This window comes from Sphaeramia orbicularis, chromosome 13 (genome assembly GCF_902148855.1).
Source record: "Sphaeramia orbicularis chromosome 13, fSphaOr1.1, whole genome shotgun sequence".
In the NCBI taxonomy this organism is placed as follows: domain Eukaryota; kingdom Metazoa; phylum Chordata; class Actinopteri; order Kurtiformes; family Apogonidae; genus Sphaeramia; species Sphaeramia orbicularis.
This window is the reverse complement of record NC_043969.1, coordinates 22,586,016-22,609,088: the sequence shown is the minus strand read 5'-3', so window position 1 is coordinate 22,609,088 and position 23,073 is coordinate 22,586,016. Positions and strand designations below refer to the sequence as shown.

Below are 23,073 nucleotides of genomic sequence, written 5' to 3'. Positions count from 1 at the left end.
ATAATACACAAATTCTAAAATAAAAGTACACTTCCTTTCTGTCTTTTTCATCTGTTGTAAATGGGTACTTCTATGAAACTAGTCCCTAAAAACAGGACAGAGGGGCTAAAAATTCAAACCACATGTAGACTAATGTTATGAAGCAAGTTTGGAAGCACTTTGGGTCTGAGATAAAATAGAAACTATTTTTCAGATAAAACACATTTTTATATTTTTTTTAAATATTATTTTTTATACAAAAATTTACATGTAACATGGTAAAAAGGACACGAAAATTACAAACTACTATATCTTTGAATATCTTTTTAGTCTCTCAGGTATATTTTGGGAATTGAACCAATTATTCAAGGCAGAGTGTTTCACAAAAATGACCACTGTTGCAAAATTACTCAGGATTTATTTGTGTTTAAATGGGCAGGTTCCACATGTAACGTGAGTGGACACGATGGGTTACATGTGAAACCTGGAATGAAACTGAGATTCCTGAAAAACCTGCATGTCTGGATTAGAAAAACCACTGGGATCATCCAATTTAACACAGTGTCTTTATTTATAGCGGTATATAAGACCATTTACAGCCATGTTTTCCAGATCAAATGCACTGACACCTAGGTAGCTTTTCCTGTCCCAGTTTTGGTCCTATTTTTGGCCCTAATATTTTATTAAAAATTCATTAATGTTGGGATGGCTCAGAGCAAGAGTATATTTTTTTGCATTTATCTGAGGTCATCATTAGGTACATCCTGGGGGGGAAATATGTCTAAATTTCTCTTTTATTATTGGGTCTAAAAAGTGCCAGGTACCAAAATGAACACAGTTTCATAGAAGCACCCAAATACTAAAACATCAGTGTGGGATTTCCACATAAGCTTGTTTTTTCTCTGTTCAAAACGTGACAACTCACTGGAATTACATGATGAAGTAGGGACTGCTAAGAGTTAAAATGTATACATATTGATTATGTGCCATCGTAGGTTGCAGTTTTTCCAAGTTTCATTATGATGATTAGGTGCCTGTTTGCAAAACAACTTTCATGCAGTCTGGAGCGTTAATATGGACTAGGTTATTAAAACAGACATTACACCAACTGTTGAGCAAATGGGTTTCAGTCTAAAATAACAGCCACTGGCCATGCCATTAAGAGTTCTTACCAGATTTGCTATGATGTAATGGTAACCTTTTACATGTTTCCCCACGCTGACAGCCTGAAGAAAGAAACACAGGGAGAGAGAACATTATGCAGTTATATTAAACCGACAAACAAATCAGCACAACACATGAGTGAAGGATTACAGCCATGAATATAACTGACATAGAAATTAAAGGTGGAGTCATCAAGATTTAGTAACGAGGAGAAAGGATTCAAACTATCAGATGATGAAGGTATGCTCTTCCCTGTTTATCTCCATCTGAGTCTTCTTCAAAAGTCCATGTGATTATTACTTTTCTAATGTTGATAATCATCATAGTGACCTTTAATGGTGGAATTAGGACACATTCATACCATAGACTGTTCACCAATCTGCCATTAACCATTAACTATTTCATTCTTTAAACTGTATGATTGATGACACCCTGTATAACTCATTACCTGACATTTGGATCATACATCTGTGGTTCCTCAACATGTTATCAGAGTAGTCTTTCTTCAGAATAATTTGTCTTCTGTCTTGTTTTAGTCTAGACCAGAGGTGTCAAACATGCAGTCCGGGGGCCAAATCCAGCCCACCAAAGGGTCCAGTCTGGCCCGTGGGATGAAATTTTGAAAAACTGCAAAAATTACACTGAAGAGATTAATCATTTTAGTTCAGGTTCCACATACAGACCAATTTAATCTCAAGTGGGTCAGATCAGTAAAATACTATCATAATAACCTATAAATACTCACAACTCCAAATTTTTCTCTTTGTAAATGTAAACATTTTCATGTCATTTCACTGTATTTACACTAAAAAACGTGAATAACCTGAACAAATATGAACATTTGAAGTGCAAGTTTACCAATATTCTGCCTGTTATTAAATGTTCTGTGTATTTGTAGATCCACTGTGATCTGTAAGTTGTATTATACATGTGTAAATGATAAACTGAGACACAAAATTGTTAAAATTGCACTTAGTTTTCTTAAGAAATTTCAGTTTGTTTATGTTATTCACATTTTAAAGGATAGTTGGTAGATGTAAACATTTTCATCACATAGTTTAACTTTTTTCACTCTAAAACAAAGAGGAAAATTTGGAGTTGATATTATTTATATATTATTATGTTATTATTTCACTAGTCCTGCCCACTTCAGATCAAATTTGGCTTAATGTGGCCCCTGAACTAAAATGAGTTTGACACCCCTGGTCTAGACATTTGTTTCTTACGGCTGTTAGGGAGGGTCCTGTTTTTCCTCTTACTCTTGTGTTCTTTGTCTACGGCAGAAATCTTAGTTGTTTGTATTGGTACTGACCAATTTGCTAAAGCATTAATAAAAGGATAAAACTAAGCTCTGGGTTTGACATCCTTTATTCAGATTTCCACCGTATAACCATGGTCAATTGCATATTTCCACTGACAGAAATCACTATTCGGGTGTTACTGATACTAATATTGTATTTATATGCATGTATCTGGCAGGTTTTGAGATTCTACTTAAACCTGACATGTTGTATATATACAGCTGAAAGGAAACATGCCACATTTTTTAACAAAAACAGAGTGTATGAGCCTAATTAATAGATTTTACGCAAATTGTCTATCACCCAAATGTATCCGAAGCTGTATAGTGCCACAGACAGACACACACGCCACACACACATAGTGCAGCTGGCAGGGGCAGACAAACAGAGCAGTCTCTGTCTCATAGCAGGGATGTTAGCCAATGCCAGCACTGCAGAGCCCACTGTGATGGGAGTGTGTGTTTAGGTCTCAGAATACACTGATGTGAATGTACGCGTGTCTGTTTGCTGTTCACTCAAGGCAGAAGCCAATTAAGAAGCAATCTATCTGCCTGTGTGTCTGAACCTTATAGAAGAGTGTATTAAAGTTTGGTATTTGTTCTGTCGTTAGCTTGTTGAGGAGTTTGCATTATTTTTTCATACATCTGGTGTTTGGGGTTTGGACTTTGCGTGTGTGTGCATGTGTGTTACATGTCATTGAGTTTGACAGATGTGCAGATAGAAGCTCTGATGCGATGACAGGTGGCAGAACCAATGGGATGTTACATTGAAACCAGAGTCAAAGGGCACACACACACACAGACACACACAGATCTGTGCCACCTGTCAAAGCCCAAGTCTCAACCTCCAAGCAAGACAGAAAATCTAATGAACTTAGACAAGCATATGGTACCAGAGCGTGGGCCTTCATAAAGTATTTTTGCATTTGTCTATGTGCTCAAATTCTGTATTACAGTGAGCTGGATGGTGTGTTTATAATGTAGGATGGAGCTGAAGGAAAGTCACATTTTTCACTCCAAATTATGAACTTCAGGGAAAAACTCAAGGATTTTTTTTTCTCCCTAGATGCCAGAAATCATAAGGAGTTGTGTTTCAGACAAAATAACAGAGCAAACATGAATCGCAATCAGTCGATGCAGTTTTCTCATTTGCACAGTTATTGCCAAAAAAGTGTCTTATTAGGTGACAGTGACATTGACCTTTGACTAACAAGATCTAATCTATTCATCCTTGAGTCCAAGTGAATGTTTGTGCCAAATTAAGGAAAGAAAAAAAGAAACTCTCCAAGTATTCACCACCAAAATATTATAAGTTCACCAAATTTGAAGGAAATCAACAAGGTGCTGTTGAGATTCATAAGAATGAGTAGGCATGAGGTCACAGTAGCTCTGACCTTAGAAATAATAAAGTGTATGACATCTGTAAATCACCTACTGGCACATTATTCCACATTAAGAGGTGAATTAAAAGTTAATTATAACTTTATATGAGCACCCATCTGTCAGAGATCATAAAATACAGCAGTACATTATACTATATAACAGACAGCTGTTATACATGTGAGATTTAACCGACGTCTACTTAAAATAACGACTCTGAGGTCAGGATGTCACATGTTGGTAACTGCCTGTTGCCTCGACTCCTCTGTCCTCAAAGCTTTACTAATATAATTTTTTATTTTTTAACAGAGGTGATTATATCGAGTCATTAACCCATAAAGACCCAACGTGACTTTCGTGGTAGTTCCCAAATGTTTTTTTCTCTCTATTTAACCTTTCTTAAGTGATTTATCACTATTTACTGTAAAATTATCCTCTGTATTTTGTGAATTGTCAGTGAAAATCAAGTGTTTTCTTAAATTTAATTCACTGATCATGTAGAATGTTCATAAAAGCTCAGATTAAAGTTGAAGTTTATTATATCTGAAACAGAGAAAATTGAAGAAAAATTGACTTTTTCAGCATGATATCAGTAAACTAAGTGTCTGCATCCATTGTCATTAATCCAACTCCATGGGTTTTACTGGTGAATCGATGTTGTAGAAGATGACGGTGTTTCCATGTTCACTACGGAGCCTCTAAACGTCCAAATGGGTCATATCTGATCACCATGAAAAGATGACAAAATGCATTTTACACCAATTATTTACATGTATTGATAGGAGTAGTGGATATTAGTAGGTAATAGGCAGTTTAGAATAGTAGATGATTTTGGTCAACAGTGGATGTTTGGGTCTCTATGGGTTAAGAATACCCCTCATTATGCTAAAACCAGCCAAAAAAAAACTGGCAGAACACACTGCACTAGTGTGTGATTTTAGACAGCATGTCAGCATTACACATTAGGAGGTGTGACAATGTCTGTATCTTAAAATTCATCTTAAGCAGGCAATACCCCCACAGTGTGTCTATATTTTTTATACAGACGGCCGAGGCGGAATAAATATGCAACATTCCAGCTTTGAAGAGGCTGTGTAAAAGCAGCTACTGACTCCAACTGTTATACAATTATCTTAGAAGGTAAATTAAATAGCAAACACAACAAAATCACAACATATTCATTTGTGTCTTAGTCATTGATTGTTCCTGCTGTGTTTGTCAATTACAGTATCTGTCCCACATTTAAAGTATAGTATGGCATTCGTTAAAGAGGTTCCACACTATCGATTTAAGGGGGACATTGTGTACCAAAACACACTCATCGATTTTAAATAAATAAATAAATAAATAAATAAATAAATTTTATATATATATATATATATATATATATATATATATGCTTAAGTCTGAAACTCATTGTTGACATGTAACTTTATCATGGTATTATACAATTTTCTCCTTAACTAAAACTCAGATGTAACACTGTTTCTTATAATCTTCACATGTTGCTGTATCAGCTGATAGGTTACATTATAGCTCTGTTAGAAATCACTTTGAACGGTTTGTATTGTCAATATGTGAACTACAGATCTGTTTGGAATCATCTAAACAAGGTAAGTACTGTCACCATGGATCAACAAATGGTGAACTTAGCAAACTCAAAAACATAGCATAGTAAATTTATACTTTTATAAGGTTCATAATGAAACTGACCAATGTAGAAAAAATGTTGTGATTTCAGTATCATTTTTTTTATTTATTTATTTTTTTACATACGGCCAGAAATAATAGTTAGAAATTCAACGCATGCCTCCTTTAACCCTTTTTATCAAGCAAGTGACTATTTTTGGTACTTTCCACAAACATTAAATATGGGGCCAATCCCATGCCTCAGTGATGTCAAGGAGTGTAATGGTTTTTTATTATAACACTATTCAGTGATTCAGAGAGATTTTATAGAAATTTAGAAGCTGTAGTCATTTTATTGCATGTGTTCACTTTTTAGCAAATGTTGCTTGAATGCTTTATGGCAAGAGGAGGTAGATGATGAAGTCCAATAACATACTAAGGTTGAAATTTGGAATTTCAGAGTATTTCAATGAGTGCCCTATGAAGGGTTAAAGCAGTATCAAAGGGAACCCATACTGTTATTTTACTTAAAAATAAGTTATGTTGTAAGTTATGATGAAATGGCATGCACGTACTAACTCCAGTACAAGTGCATTCTTATCATACTGTGGATGCTTGACACAAAGATATTCATATTACCTGTTCTAGTATGTTCTGTAGTCTCTCAGGCTCCAGGTCAATGACATATTTTCTCTCCTGGCGTCGGTCCAGGTCTTCCAGTAGTCGGCGATATGCTGCCTCATTGAAACTCTCCACACAAATGGCACTCACCTGGGTTAACACGCAAGAAAATACATGAATGCAAAAGACATACATGAATAAGCACATACACACAAATTACATGTGAATATATAATGGTGCTAATTAAAAATAAATGTAGGTTTATATTATGTGTTGTCATGTGAGTTACATATTGTGCATGTGCACTGCATGATGTCATGAGTGTTATTGTGTGTGTGTGTTTATTTGGCCTGTGTCCAGGAATATGTGTTGCCTGACCTGCCAACCGTTCTGCCCTGCTCTTTCCATAATTGCCTGCAGTATTGCATAACCTAGACAACAGAGAGAAAGAGAAAGAAAAAAAGGCAAAACATTTTACCAGACAGAAGGTGCACTTGAGACATTGTGTAATGATATTTTGCAGAATTGCAGGAAATGTTTAAACCCAAAAACCTACACCAGCATTTACAAAAATTACTCTTAGCACAATGTATCTGCACAAAAAGCTGAAATCAGCAAAGTGATACAAGGTGAAGTGTATATACCAGCAGGCTCTACTGAGGGTCATCTGACCATCTCATTTACCAGACCAATACCTTAATGTCCTATCATCCAAAGTGCACACACCTCTCTTGAATGTCCCAATTGCAACCAACCAATATTTGGTAAGCTATACACAAAAACTACTTTACCAAAAGAAAGGATTATAAAATAAAACAGCAGGGAGTGTTAGACATTCAGCACGACACTGTTAATAATGACATTTTATTGAAATTAAAAGTCATTGTTTTATTTTGGTAGTGAACTTCAACTTCACTTGTGACTCATCTGAGAGTGCACCATGGGTGATGAATTTATGTAGGATGAAAAAAAAAATGATGGAGCGGCATTCAAATGTACGGGTCAGAATAATTTGTATATTTGGAGATGTATTAAATTTATTGGTTTGGGGTTACCTTCATATTAAAGAGGGAATCATTGGTCATTAGTGGATGAATTGTGGACAAATTGTGATCAACTTAACACATTTATTCAGTGCACTGAATACAGGTACTCAGAAATTGAAAGTGTCATCATTCAATACTGGGTGTGTCCACCTCTGGTTCCAAACAAGCAGTGCAGCAACGACTCATGGAACGAAGTCTCATGATCCTGTCCTGAGGGATCTGAGCCTGTCTCATGTTCTCTGGCATTCAGATGACTGATTATACTGCGATGACAGCACAGACCTTCTCGTAATATGCCAATGGTACGTTCTCTCTGTTGTATCGTAAGTCGTGGCATTTTGAGCTGCAAAAACATTTCAGCATTTTCTTTGCTCCCCTTTATATAGATTATTGACCACACCTAAAGTTACCAGTCAAGCGTGACTCTGTACAAGAGATTTGACTCAATGTCCGATATTAAAAGATTAGTCCAAACGCAGACATTGCGCTCATCGGGAATAAAAAAAAAAATACGGCTGTTAACTGTGTTACTCATCTCATGAGCAACATATACAAAAAAGGCACCTGAGCAAATCATCTTCTGGAAATTACATCACATGTTTGGACCATACGTTTTATTGGCGTTAAGTATACTTTGGTTAAATGCGTTAAATTAATCAACTCATTATATATTTGCTCTGTTAGTTCAGTTGGTCCAATTACTTTATTTTGATTTTGTGAAACTTCAGAATAAGAGAGTCAGCTTTTATTCATTTTATCATATTTTAAGAGGTTAAAAATGCTTCCAGAAACTGGCATAACAACATCAGCTCATAGTCATTATTGGGAGTCAACAGTATGCAGATCTATGACTGCATCTCAAAAAGGCAGCCAACATCTAACGTGGATATTTTGAAACTTCACCAGAAAGTGAATGCTTAGATGTAAATAGGCCTTTGACAAACCTCCAGAATGGTAACAACATGGATTAAGGCCAACAAAGCAAACATTTTGGAGCAGCATCACACAGCCCTGACCTTAGAAAGCCCATAAAGCTGGCTCAGGTGCACAAGTTCTGCAGGAGTAATGGGATAAAAGTCCTGCAGAGTTTATGTAGACGCTTGTGGAAGGTTGCCCAAAGCATTTCAGGTTACACAGTTTAAAAGCAATGGCACCAAAAATATTTTAAAAAATGTAGAAATGTAGAACTTTCACATCTTCAATAGGGCTGAAACTAAAGCTGATGATTCATTGACAAATAATCATGATTAATGATTTGCCTCTTTACATTCACTTTATGCTACTAATATAGTATAAATAAAACAAAAACTTTTAGGCTTTACATCAAAAGTCCACAGGGCAAATTTCCCATTAAAAATATACACTAATCCTATTACTGAAATGTGAGAAGAAGAACTTCTAGCTTTGAGATAAAGGGGGCATAACAGGATGACCTCTTTCAAAGAGCAGCAAACACGGCGCAAAAGCCAGAAAGTAGATGTAGGCGGAACGATAAAATATGTAATTTCTTTAACTTTCATCCAGCTGTTTTTATGCAGCTGAATGGTGAAGATTACCATGATTATGCAAAATAACTGTGGTGAGTTCGAAACTGTATGTAGACTTATGACAGATTTAATCATCAAAATAAATTAGACCAAATGACTGTAGAGATGGAATTCATATTGAAATGCAATGATTGGAATTGTGATAGTTCATATGGTTGAATGTGCGCTTTGAGTTTCTGTATATGTGATTTATATTTCTAGATTCACATCTCATTTACGTGGAAGTACTTCAGTTCATGAGCTTGTGTTTAAGTGGGTGATTATTTTATGTTTTGGTATGTGGTATTTTTGTTTTTAACATTTCCACATACATAAACATTATTTCACTGTCTGCCCAGATGTGCGCACATTCTTCTATCACATTTGAATCACATATACATGTATTTATGTCTGTATTTCTGTGTGTGTGTGTGTGTCAGCTGTCTGTGGAGCAGAACAGACCAGGGAGCATAAAACAGATCACAGCATTACTGCCCATTTTCCAGCACATTACCAGCAGCAGGGCCTGATGGGAGCCTATAATGAAGGGCCCTGCCTTGGCCAAGTCACGGGTGAGCACAGCCCAAACTCCACGCATCCATCCTGCTCTCCATTTCCCTCATTCTCTCACTCTTTAACCCCCCTACCCTTCTATATGCTACAGCTTGTGATCCTGTGTCCTCTTACTCCTTCCTTCCTTCAGTTTCTTCTCTCCTCGTCTCCTTGTTTGCCTCCTTCTTCCTTGTCTCGCTTCTGTCTTTGTTCCTTCTGCCTCCTGGTTTTTCTTTGTTTTTCACCGCTCTAACAGCTCAGCTCTCCTAACCTGTCTCTCCTGCTCCCTTCCTCACCCTGCCTTCCTCTTCCTCCGTCTGCCCTCCTGGGTAGTCACCTAGACAACCTGGACCAGAGGGAGGCTGGCGGAGACACAGACAGAGCACATACAGTTACACAGTGTGTGTCTGACACACAGCGCAGCTCACTGATTCCCTAACATGCCACTACACTGTGATCTGTGGCTTCATGTTTGACCTGTGTTTCTGTGTCTGTGGCGGGGAATTAGTCTTTGCGTGTGTGTGTGAGAAAGAGAGAGGAAGCAGAGAAAGCATTTCATGAAGGTGTTCAAGGGTGTAAGCTGTGTCTGCTCTACTAGCTTACAATACGTGAACTGCATGATAGGATATTTTAATAAAAGCCAGGTGAACACTGCAAGAGTTGCAGCCAAATACTAGCTTCTGTCAATAAAGTGCCAAATTGCACCTTATATAGTTTCATTACACCAATTCTGCTCCAGCGGTAAAGCCTTTGTAGCTTTTTGCACAACCTCTAAATAGAAGCCAAATAAGTCTAGCCAGGCAGACTTTTAACAAAGTGATTATGACTTTATGAAATTACAACATTGTTCTCAATATGCACTTCTAAACTGAACCCAAATTAACAGAAAATTCTTCATGCATAAATGGTTTGGGAGCAGATTAATTTGGAAATCTTTTTTAATCTTCCATAACCGAGTTTTGAATTGAGGCCTAGAGATAGAGCACAACAGATCTACCCACTTAGCCCTTGTTATCACAGCAAAGCTTATGAAGCTCTGTTGGTGCCATAGGGTACAACGCTGTTCCAGTTACAGTCCACTGGTACGATGTTGCAACTGTAGTCCTAAACACTGAGTTACAGCCTCTTTTAGTCCAACGGCCACAGGGGACCCATGGACTATTGGTATCAGCTGTTGTTCGTCTATCGTCCGTCCATCGTCTGTCCACCGTCCATCCGTTGTCCGTCCATAAACAATTTTATAGGAATCTTCTTCTCTGAAACCATCGGTTAGAATGACTTGATATTTGTTGTGGAACATCTTTGAGGTACGGTCTAACAAGTTTCTTCAAAGAATTGGGAAATACTGGATTTTTTATGAATTTTTGAAATTTTTAAAATCCCCATTGTTTTATAACGGGACAAATTTCAAAGTGCTATAACTTGAAAACAGTTGTAGATATTGATATAATTACTATTGGCAATAGATAGGAAGTCACATATGGGCTTTCATATGGTACCATGACCTTTGACCTTGAGTGACCTTTAAAGGTCAAATGAATGTCAATTAATTTCTTTAAAAATGCTGTTGGACTACAGGACCCATGGTCCTATTTTTTTGTTATTGTTTAATCAATTTTGACCTTCTAAAAAAAAGAACAAAGTCAGAAAATAACAATGAAATGATTAGACTCTCGAACTTTATGCAAAAATGATCTAACACATGGTTACACAACACTGCTCGCTGTTTTCTGATATGTTGTTTTTTTCTGTTTTTATGTTGCTAGGCATGTTCAATCTCTTGCAATGGCACATATTTCATTTTATGTGTTTATTATCCAGAGTTTTTATTTTTTATATATATTTTTAATGGTCTCTAGTTTCTCATCTTTTCATTGCCATTTTTTTTTTTTTTTTACCGGGAACCTATGTTCCTCTCATGCACCATGTACTTGTATGGAATGATAATCATTTCTCCTTGAGTCCTCAAATCATACAGTTATCACAGTTTGATGGACACTGGTTAAATTCTTGTCTGACTGAAGCATTGTCATTCTGGAACAGGAGGAAAACACTCTGGTTTGTTTGTAATTTTTAAACCAGTCCTCTTTAAAACAAGATTCTTTAAAACAATCATCTTGAGCAGAGTTAAGCTGCAATGAAAGTGACTATGAAAAGAGTTTTAGTGTGGTGGGGCTTGTTTTGGTGGAGCAACCGCTTACTGGGGACGTAAGCCCCTGCACTGAAAAAGAAAATATCATCAAGTGCTGAGCAGGTCTGCATTATTTCAGAATTCCAATCATCAGCAAAGTTGTTCATAACATGTTGCGAGGAGGAATTAGAAAACACTTACAGGCAGATAGCAGAAAGCAGAATACCCATTGTCCTCATTACTCCAACTGACTTCCTGTGAGCTTCCTGAATTTTAACCCATAAAGACCCAGTGATTGTTTTGTAGCAGTTCTCAAATTATTTTTTCTCTATATTTAACCTTTCTTTATTGATTTATCACCATTTACTATATTATCCTCTGTATTTTGCATTTTTTCAGTGGAAATCAGGTATCTTATATTCACTGATCATGTAGATGTTCATAAAAGCTTAAAATAAAGTTGAGGGTTATTATATCAAAAACTGAGAAAATGTCACTTTTTCCAAAAAAATCTATAATTAACTGAACATAAACTAAGTGTGTCCATCCACTGTCATTGATCCAACTCCATGAGTTTTACTGGTGAATCAATGTTGTAGTAGATGAGGGTATTTCCACATTCACTACAGAGCCTCTGAACGTCCAAATGGATCATATCTCATGACCATGAAAAGATGACAAACTGTATTTTACACCAATTATTTACATGTATTGGTAGGATTAGTGGATCAACAGGTATTAAATATTTTACATCACTACATGAATTTGGTCGCTGGTGGCAGTTTGGGTCTTTATGGGTTAAAACTCAACATGGCACTAATAAATCTTTCTATTTAGTGTTAGTGAATTGCATGTACCTCTGTCTGTATCGTAGAGGAAGACAAAGCGGTTCCAGTCATAGTGATCCAGCAGCGAGAGCAGAGCCCCTCTGATGGAGGGCCGCAGCTGCAGAGTGAACTGGCCCTCTCCTTCAGTGGGGAAGCTGGGTGTCACTAGGCTGATATGCAGGGCCCCACAGAATGATGTCAGCGTGTTGACCGAGCGCTTATCATAAAGGCCGAAAATGGCGAAGACCCCTCTTGAATACTGAGAACAGACTGATGAGAGAAGAGAAAAGAAAAAGGTTAGACGGCATAAGTCAAATGGGGAAGAAGAAGGTGTGTCTGTAGACAAAAGAGAAAAAAGCATAGTGACATTCAATGTGTTAATAAGACAGCAGTGAAAGACAGAATAAGTGAGACTGTTTTTAGTGAAATTTACGCAGTGCATTCCAGTTAAACATGTCAACCATTTTAAAGTGCAGCTGCTTCAGCCTGTGTCAAATTTTCTGACTAGTACAGAATCATTTCCAGAAGCTAAAATTAGGATGGCTGCTTGTATGGTTGTTAAGGAATTTGCAGTGAAATAACCCTACCTGCTTACAGCTAAAAATTCTCAAGATCTATCCATGTTCACACACACACACACACACACACACACACACACACACACACACACACACACACAGAAAACTCTTGACCGAGCAACAAGCTCACTTCAAATGTGAAGTCATTTTCCACTACAACACACCAACTCAGTCTTCAAACACCCTGAAGCTTTCAACCATGACAGAGAGCAGAGTGAAAAGCACTGGCGTCCTCCACTATCTCCCTTCCACAAAAATCTTCGCCCCGTACTGCCCGACCAGAGCCCGTGTTTGAACAAAAAACCATTAGGGCTATGACACATAGTCTTGCATGTTTAGACAAATCAACTGAAATGTGCACACACATTCCCCACTTTCTAAGAATGAAACAAATTAAACCCGCATCTCAATGTCTCATTTTTACTCTTTATACCCTTTAATGTTTCTCTTTGTCTGGCCCAATTCTCTTTCATCCTCTTAGTCACTCTATTTCTCACTCTTCAGCTCCATTCATCCTTTCAGCTAGATTCTTTCAGGCAGGCATGATTTGAGCTTGAGCTCTATCCTGCGTCATAATTCACTCTCCACCCTGTAGTACGTCACTTTGGAGTAAACAGTACGACAGGAAGACTGCAGAGTTTGCTTTTGGCAATAACCAGCCACCACTGTAACCTTTTCTGTGTCCCTGCTCTGTTGAGCTCCATGTGTGTGCTCCTTATTTTCTTCTTTTTACGTCATCTCATACCTCCTCTCTTCTGTTTTCAGTGCAGACCTTGACTCCATCCTCTCTCTTTTAGCTTCCACTTTTTCTCATCTCTTCTCCCTTTACCCCTCACTCCCTCCTCTTGTGACTCAGAGTAATTCCATTATCAGCTATAAGCCTCAGTGGGGGTAAACACTGAGGGAGATGCAGCTCTGACGGTTCGGTTTGTGGCAATTAAACAAAGCTGAGGCCGCTGCACCCAGGAGGCGATAAGGCAGGGATTTAGTCTCCGATTATGACAGGAGCTAAATGTCTTCAATTCAGAGAACTAGCATGCTATGTACTTAGCATGCGTCATTCAGCAAGAGCTGAGTCATGGTGTTTCAAAGTCAATGTACTTAATGTCTTCAAAGATGATTTTTACAGCATTTCTAGGTTTTATTTTGTAATACGGAGAACATAGCGACATAAAAGATGGTTTAAGAGATGAGACTGTGTTTGATAAACAACTAAATAACAGGTCATATTTTACTGAGACATTGCATGATACATTGTAATGAAGCACTCAGACCATAAGAGTAAAAGCTTGTCTGTGTGACTGTTGGGTCAGATAACTGCAGGTTTTCAAACTAAAAGAAATGAGACTTCATTCATGACAGGGGCTGATGGGTGAAATATGGCTCTTGGCTGTGAAAACTTGCCCTCACTCTGTCAAATGACAAAAGAGAATCAACATATGACTGAATTCACAAATGAAACACTTGAATGACAAACGACATCCTCTTCCTTTTAAATAAATCTGCATTTTGGTGGAACAGCTGTCTTTGATTCTGCTCAGTGGTGAACAGTCTGGAATCCTACTCCTCTGTCAGTTGATAACTGTTTCTGAAACTTGACTTCAACTGTTGGCCTAGACCAGTGTTTCTCAAACCGTGGGGCAGGTCCCCGAAAGGGGGCCCGTAGGTTTGCCAGGGGGGGCATGGGATCACTCCTGGGTGTTTTTATTTTTCTTCAGGTTAGTACATGTAGCAGGTGGAACTAATGTTTTAGTGTTGGAGCACTCTGGACTCATTTTAGAGACGTACAACAAACCAGTCTACTGCCATGGTGATCTGTCACTAGACTAGACAAAGAGTTTAGGTTTAGAGAATGGACAAGGATTGGACTGGAAAAAAAAAAGTGCAATGTTTCTGTTTTTGCACAGTTTGCACTTTGATGTTCTGAGACGTGCAATGGAAACGGGCTCATTGCAGCCACTGATATTGTTAAAATGTTCATCTTTGCTACCAAAATTAGCTGTTGCTCCAAAAAAAGTAACTTTATTGTCATTGTTGTTAGATAATTGCGCATTTCCTATTTTTATTTGGAAAAACCTTGTCTCAGGGAGCAGTCTGGTTGAGTTTATTTGTAGTGTTCAAGCAAAAATCTAAGTTATTTTTAATGTGAACAAAAACTTATTCAAGGTAAAGCAAAAAGTATTGTTACAATATTGATGTTTCTTTCAACAAAAGTTATAATTGCGCCACTATTACAATGTTGTTGGGGTTGAGGGAGGCCTGGAGATTTTTCATCCTCTAAAGGGGGGCCCGAGAGAAAAAGACTGAGAACCACTGGCTTTGACACAGTTGTCACATCACAGTGTTTTTTTGCACAAGCTTTTGGATCTCTGTCAAAACTTGTCAAAAAAGCCTTAATAGTCTTAATCCCAAACCAGTCTATTTTTAAAACAATATAAATTCATTTGTAATAGTACACAATGGCTCATGGCACATAAAAATGTCGGTATGTTTTATTCTTTATTAACCCAGCCTCATGTGTTTCACCTCCCTGTATTTGTGTTTTTTTTCTGTGCCTCCTGTTCTTGGCTTTGCTTTACCTGCATCCTTTTTCTTTCCAGTGTTTCCACATCTCGATGAGCTTGTTTCTCTGCAACACACTCCACCATCACCACCCTCTAACCCAGCCGCAAGGCTGGAATGTGCCAGACAGTGGCGTCATTGTAATAAAATGTGTGCTAAGCTAGCTTCATAAAGCTTTAATGAGAGGAAGGGACCAGCGGCATGGTGCATCATCACCACAGTAAAAGCATCGGACACAATAGGTCTCCTGGGAGTTCCTCTGCTTCTCATTGCCCGTTCTCGTTTGTTCTTTCAGCAAGTCCATATGTTCGATTTTGTTGTGTAAATTCCAGTATCTTTCCTTGTTCTTAATTTTTCTGTACATATATTTCTCTCTCTCTTCATGCAGACCCTTTCATGAATATCTTTCAGACATATTTATCTTATATCACAAGTAGCAAAGCATCCTCTGCATCCTTACATCTAACTCTGCAGCTATCCCTGCTATGCCGCTCTGATTTCATTGGTGTCTCTGGGGGTTCTGAAAGTCCTCTCAATCTTGCACATAGTATGTTCTTCAATTTTTTTCACTCAAAATTTGGGAGTAATACTTGGTGGTTAGTTCTCTGACATGTGCTCATTCTCTCCATATTCCTCCCATCTTTGCTGCTTTTCTTCAGCCTCTTCCCTCCTTCCCTCTCCCAGAACAGTGCATATTGTCTACTGAACTTCTTTGTATTTTCATGACAGCAAGAGCAGATGGTCATGGATAAACTTGCTACTGATTTAACTGTCACTGTTCTATAGTACAACATGCTGTAAGAAACACACATTCACAGACACATAGTCACCTATCCAGCCACTGTTAACACAAAATTGCACTGTTTCCCCAATTCACCAGCACACTCACATACAATTTTCAGATGTTCTGTCCTTAGGAGCACCCATTTGTCTGAGTTAAAACCCTCTAGACATTCCCCAGACAACCACAGAAACACAGCAGAAATACTGCAAGCTCTCATTACCTGCAGGTAAAGGCCAAGATACAGGAAATACCTAAGTAAATGAGGAATACAAACCAGTTAAAAAGCCATAAGGTGTATTTTTCTTGTCATTGTTCTGGGCTACCAACAGTGGAGTACAGTGATTCCAAGAGGGTGAGGCAATGTAAATACCAATAATAAGCTTTTATGGGTTATATAATTAGATCGAAGTATAATGCCTAGTGCCTTATACTGACATTTCACATTTAAACCATTTACATTCATAACCTCTGGAGATCCAAGCCCTGCATCTATTCTATTTTGGTACTGCAAGAGTTTTCTGAGTGTGTATACAGACAAGCAAAAGTGTAGCATCCTGCAGCAGCATGAAAGCTCTAGATTAAGAGCTGAAGGTAACACAGTTCCACAGTTAGGGCTGGATGGTGTAATACTAAATCATATTTAGATTAAAAAAAAAAAAAATCAGTTGGTGTTAGTAAATCATTGTAAAATCATTTCTTTTTAGTTTAATGGTGGATATTTTGCATAAAAAAACAGATGATTATACTTTAAGGTCAGAACGTAACAAATATTTATTATTTATATATATTTACTATTACTTATTATTGCAGAAGTCTGAGTAGAACACTTACAATTATAACAATTTTTGAAACTTAAAATAGGCACGATTTAATAAAGTAAATCAGACAGCTGTTAGCTAACAGTATGAAAGACAAAAAATAAAAAAAATCATAGCATTACAGTGATTGTAACATAATTTGCTGTAATTATCCCTTTATTATTCAGTGCTGCTCACAGTTGTGTCAAAGAAGGAAAATGTAAATTGCATTTGAGAACCAAAATAGTAGCAAAATTGTACAATATCCTTGTAATATAAACTACATTTTTGAGGGGATACTTTGCTGTTTAGGGAAATAGTCCAAGAGCATTACATATGTAATAACATAGAAGTACATTCAGTATCTCTTTGACAAGTAACAAAATACACTTTATAGTCCTATTAGTTGTTTAAGCCTTGAATCTTGATGTTATTGTAACACTTAAACTGTGAGATAATGCAGAAAATGTGCTCAAGGTCATTGAATCTAGCTCTGAAAATTCATTCATACTGTCTAAGTTTGAGTGAATAATTAGTGAAAAGCTTTGCCGTTAAGCATGAGATACTTCTGTTCATACTTGGTTAAGTGGATAAAGTGATGGTATTATAATTTCAGACAAAAGATCAGGTCTGGAATTGAATCGAAAAGGACATTGAACAGGTTTCATAAACTCCTGTAAGTGCTCTTTTGCAGTGTGAAGATTCTGATGACAAATGTTCCTTCTGCTGAGACACTGACACACAACTTTCACTCCTGACAACTTATTATAGTACCGAACCACAGCTCTGTTAAAGAGAAACATTATAAAGACAAGACAAAAGATGAAGCCTGCAGATCAATAGTGTCTGGCAGAGAGTACAGTCACCATATGGATTTCATATTTGCTCTTCTATACAACAACATAGATTAGGAGACAATAGAACAGAAATTATATGGAAAAAACACTGGTAGTTGGAAGTTAAGAAAGGGGACTTTATTAAATTCATTGCCTTTATGTTATTTTAAGGTAGAAAACAAACAAAAAACGCACAGTCTGCACAAAAAAATTCCCCACCTGGATTTAATTTTGCAAATATTTCAGATTCTTCCAGTGGATAATTACTGCAGTGGGTGATATATTTCTTTTGCAAAAAGTTCTTTAGATAATCCGGTGAGTAGCTTCTTATTTATTAACCCATAAAGACCCAAACATCCATCCACGACCAAAAGCATCTCCTGATCTAAACTGTTTAATACCTGTTGGTCCATTAATCTTATCAATGCATGTAAATAATTGGTGTAAAATACAGTTCATCATCTTTTCATGGTCATCAGATATGATCCATTTGGACCTTTAGAGGCTCCATAGTTACCGTGGAAACACTCATCTTCAACATTGATTCACCAGTAAAACCCATGGAGTTTGATCAATGACAGTGGATGGATACACTTGGTTTTGCATTCAGTTATTGTTATATTTGCTGAAAAAGTCACTTTTTCTTCATTTTTTTCTGTTTAAATGTAATAACCTTTGAATTTACTCTAAGTTTTACATCTAAATTAAGTATAGGAAATTAAATATAAGGACACACATGATTCACAGTGGAAAAATGCAAAATACAGAGGGTAATATTACAATAAATGATGATAAATCACTTCGGTAAAGATTAAATAGAGAGAAAAATTTAAAGTAGCACTGGGTCTTTATGGGTTAAACAATCATCAGTTTGATAGAGAGAATAAAGATTAGACTGTAGTTCAATGGTAAAATGTCACGTGGTCTGATGAGTCTAGATTGACCCTGTTCTGAGTGATGCATGCATCAGGGTGAGAAGAGAGGTGGATGAATTGATTACCCATCATGCCTAGAGCCTACAATACAGGTCTGTGGGGGAAGTGTTCTGATCTGGGCTTGGTAGAGTTGGTCATGTCTACATTCTGCAAAATTAGGTGCCCAAAAAAAATAAATGAATGTATGGAATGGAAATCAGTGTTGTGAGATTGCATCAGCATCATATATTGCATACACTGTAAGAAGAAAAAAAAACAAAAAAAACAGTAAGAACAAACCGGTATAATTCCGGCAGCAGGGGTGCCGAAAAAATACTGGAAAATAACAGAAAATCCCCATCTCATAACAATACAGTAATTTTCCATGATTAAAATACAGTTTTTTGCCCTAACTTTACATGAGATTTTGCTTTTTTTTTTTTTTTTTTTACTTTTGAATGTTTAATAAAGAATATTTCCATGTATTAAAACAATCAAATTACCTAAAAATATACATATAAATAATTTTCAATGAGACTAAGTTGTACAATCCACTGATAAAAACTGTATTTGGACAGTTTATCAGTGCTTATACATGTTATACTTTCACAAAAATACATTTATTCAACATTTTTGTTGTAATTACACAAGATATTTGTCAATTAACAAACAAGTCTTGTTAAACTTACAGAACAAATACTTCTTTAACGGTTAATTGTCAGTAATTTTATCTCATTTTATGATTTTTTTTTACAGTACTAAACTTTAAATTAACAGTTTAATCTCATAAATGTAAAGGAAATATTTGTAAAATTATGATACATTTGCAAATGTATTTTAACTGTATTTTTCTGTGAAAAAAGAAAAAAAAAATCTTTTAAAAAAACTGAAATTTTTTTGTTATTCACAGTTACAGTTTTTTCATGTTATTTTACATTTGATGTGTAAAATCACAGGCTATTTTTTGAATTTCATTGACATTTTCCTGTATTTTAAAAATACAGGAAAAATCTGTAAAATAAACAATGAAAATTCTGTTAAATTACAGATTTTTTTTACAGTGTATATTGTTCAGCATGGGAGGAAAACAACAGGACAGCATCAACTATTCATATTGTTTAGAGTTATGTCACACCAGTTAGTCCTTAGATAACTGTGGTCTTCATAAATCTTATGAAATGTCAAACTAGCATGAGGTGGTATACAATTAGATGATTATGTTTTAATTTGACCAATTTTTAATAGCTACTGATACTATTGAGGCAGTAAAATACTTTTAATAATACTTTTTTTAAATGAATGTAATATTTTTTAAATATATTAATACAGTATTGACTTCTGAAAACAGGCCTCAGCGTGTGTTCTTGAACAGTGCTCTACAGGCAAGATAAATACATATAAATCTTGAAAATCAATAATCTGGCAGGGGAGTTCAACCACCTTATGGATTTCATATCTGATCCTCTCCACCAGAACACAGTTTACAAGATAACTGAGATGCAATAGCTTCATAAACAGGCCAGTGATTATTGAGAGTGATAGTGTATTGTGTGCCCTTTTCTATCTATGTAAGCCGAGTTCGCTGTACTTGTGAATGAGGCCATTCATCCCTCTGTCTGCCTCCCTCCCTTGTCTGTCTGTCGTCCCCTCTTCACAAAACTGCCTCAAGCAGAGAGGAAAAGGGGGTTTCAGTTATTTTCAGAGAGGGGAAGGCAGAAGAAACAGAGACAGAGAGAAGAGGAGAGGAAGAGAGTGGCTCCAAAACCCACAAGGGGTTCTGACAGTGACAAGCAGACACTGCAGAGAAAGAAAGCAGAGGTACGGAAAGAAACCAGAAACTGATACTAAAGGTAGATAGAAAAAAAAGAGGCTGAAGGAGTGCAGAAATAATGCCCTGCAGGCTAGTGAAGGGACAGAAAATGCTGGAAATTAGTCTTTAAATGCTCTCACAGCTCTTTGTATGTGTCCAGAATATGTCTTTTTTGTAACCCTTCCTGAATACAGAAGTGAATAAAGGGTTAAAGGTGAAGGACAGCAGGAGAAAATGCTCCTGGGTAAAAATGCCACATTGCACTGTTACTTCTTTATTCTCTTTGATTACATCTTTCCACTTCTCTGCACCTGTTCTTCCTTCCCGTCTGCACTCCCTCCCTCCCTCTCTTCCTCCCTTCCTCCCTCAGCTTTTCCTCCAGGCCCTGTCCCTAAGGCTGCATGAATACAGCTTCTAAGAATAAGAGTACTGATTGGGTAAAATGAGGGCAGGTACTCAAGAGGGGGGCAGCTATCTCTATGGCCTTTGGTGTTGTCACAGTTAGTGAATATGCTAATAGTTGCTGACATAAGACCTCCTTTTGGTGCTGTCAAATGAAGAAAAAAAAAAAAAAAAAAAAACCCTCTTTTTAAAATAAGATAACTGACAATCAACCAGTCACTCTCACATAATAATTTTCATAGTTAGCCAAGATGATATGATCTGATATTTTTAATAACAATAAAAAGGAAAACAGAGAGGGGAAACAAGTGGAAATTAAGTGGCTTTTATCCCTTTGTTTAGAAAGCATGGGGAGAGAGTTAAAGATATAACAGGCAGAATCTTAGCCTTTCTTCACACTCATGTTCAGTTTACATCATTTTGTGTTTATTCAGTGCAGTGTTCAATAGCTCATTTATCCCCTTTCTCTGAGTAATGGCTATATTGTTCGCTTACATTTTAATGTCTAGCTTCATAGAACTTGCCGGGCAGGTAGAGCTGTTGTCTGACAGTATGTGTGACTTTTTTATATGAGTTTTGTGCTATTCGTTTTTGGAAAGTGCATATACTCCCACAGCACCACGCTCTTCAGGTGAACTGATCACAATAAACTGTCAGTAGACAGTTGAGTGTGTTCTTCTTTTATACATGTAGTGTCTGGCAACCTGTCAAATGAATCCTGGGAAAAACTCTATTCCTCTGACAACAGGACAAGTAAAATGACAGAATGAATAGATTTAGACAATATTACTTTAACCACTTAAAAAACGTATTGAGTTGTCTTCTGAAAACAGAAATACCACTTTTGATTTTGCTTAATAAATATAAATAGGAATCAAGATCATACCTTGTTGTGATGTTGCAGGGTAAAATCCAATTTTTGCTTAAGTGTTAGGTTTATGGCATTAGTCAACAGTGAAAATAGAAAATTACTAAAAACAGGCAGCGAGGTATTTATATGAAAAAATGACTGAACATTAAGCTGGTTGTAACTACTTCCATCTGCATCCAATGAGCCATAGATATTACCAATCAGCACTTTTGTTTCCTTTTCTATAAAGTCGTGAACATATTTTGGTGGAATCTCATCCTTGCCATATCCCTTAGGTCAGCATGTTACTTGGAACATCAGGCACAGAACTGGTTGTTGCTGATCTTCAAACCTGCTGATGTCAGTTTGTAGTTCTGTAGCAATAAGGAATCAGTATGTATGAATTGATATTCCCCCTCAAGTGTTGACTACACGCTAAGCATATGCATGTTGTTATGTTTAGAAGATCAGAGGCTTGTCTATCACTTTTTTTTTATTTTACTTATCTAGCACATCTCTCAGCTCCTGCCAGAGGCCAGATACTACAGTTGCAGCTGATAAACAATGTGGTTTTCATGTAATTAATGCAATGTTTTTTGAGAAATTACCCTCTCAACATATCTGTTGTATTTCTAGGACAGCTGCCCTCAAAAAGTAGTTTTTAAAAGGTTGTAAGAAAAATTAAATCAAATATAATGGGTTTTGTTATGTGCCTACTGCTGCAGGTATGCAACATCCTGTAGGTTACCAAAACACCTTTGATCACAGATAACAGCAGGATTATTGCTTGTCCAATGACACAGTAGAACCAGAACATCTCAGATTGACTGTCCATGATCACATTTCCATAGTGAATTTCATGATGGCTGTATAAACATTTCATTGCCATTTCTGTGGAAATATTCAGTTTGGTTTGTGACATCCAGAAAATTGATGTGTCACCGTAGCAAATTATCAATTTGTTGAATGCTCAAGCAGCGGTTACATAAAGCTTTTGAACTTTCTAAACCTCACAGTCCTTAAGGAATAAACCATAACTTGTTTTCAACAATATTAAAAATGTCCCCAGGATCTGTGTTCACTGAGGCATATTATGAATGTTGTAGTAGTGTACCCTGCAAAATTTGCTCACAGCAGAACATTTGCTCACAGCAAATCTGCTCACATCATGCAACATGCATTCACACATGCGTCTAGATTGCAGGAAGATTTGTGGCTACCCATACAATACTGAACATGTACTGCAGAAATTTTGCCTCACTAATAAGGTCTGCAGTCACAGAGATAAAAGATAGAGCAGAAAAGAGAGGCCAGGAAAAAGATAAGAGAGCAAGAGAGCTGGAAACTGCATGTCACCTGTCATAGTGCTGTGCTGTGTACCCAGA

General features: G+C 36.8%; 1 protein-coding gene across 3 annotated transcripts in view; it reads right to left on the bottom strand.

Moving 5' to 3' along the window:
* Nucleotides 1-23,073, bottom strand: part of gria4a (glutamate receptor, ionotropic, AMPA 4a) — a 125,310-nt gene that overhangs the window by 64,085 nt on the left and 38,152 nt on the right. For all 3 annotated transcript variants that reach the window (XM_030151786.1, XM_030151788.1, XM_030151785.1), the window contains exons 3-6: nt 12,186-12,425; nt 6,452-6,504; nt 6,092-6,223; nt 1,152-1,205 (exon numbers count right to left, since the gene is read on the bottom strand). In XM_030151786.1, the coding sequence (XP_030007646.1) occupies nt 1,152-1,205; nt 6,092-6,223; nt 6,452-6,504; nt 12,186-12,425 (479 nt within the window). The remainder of the gene's footprint in view (nt 1-1,151; nt 1,206-6,091; nt 6,224-6,451; nt 6,505-12,185; nt 12,426-23,073) is intronic.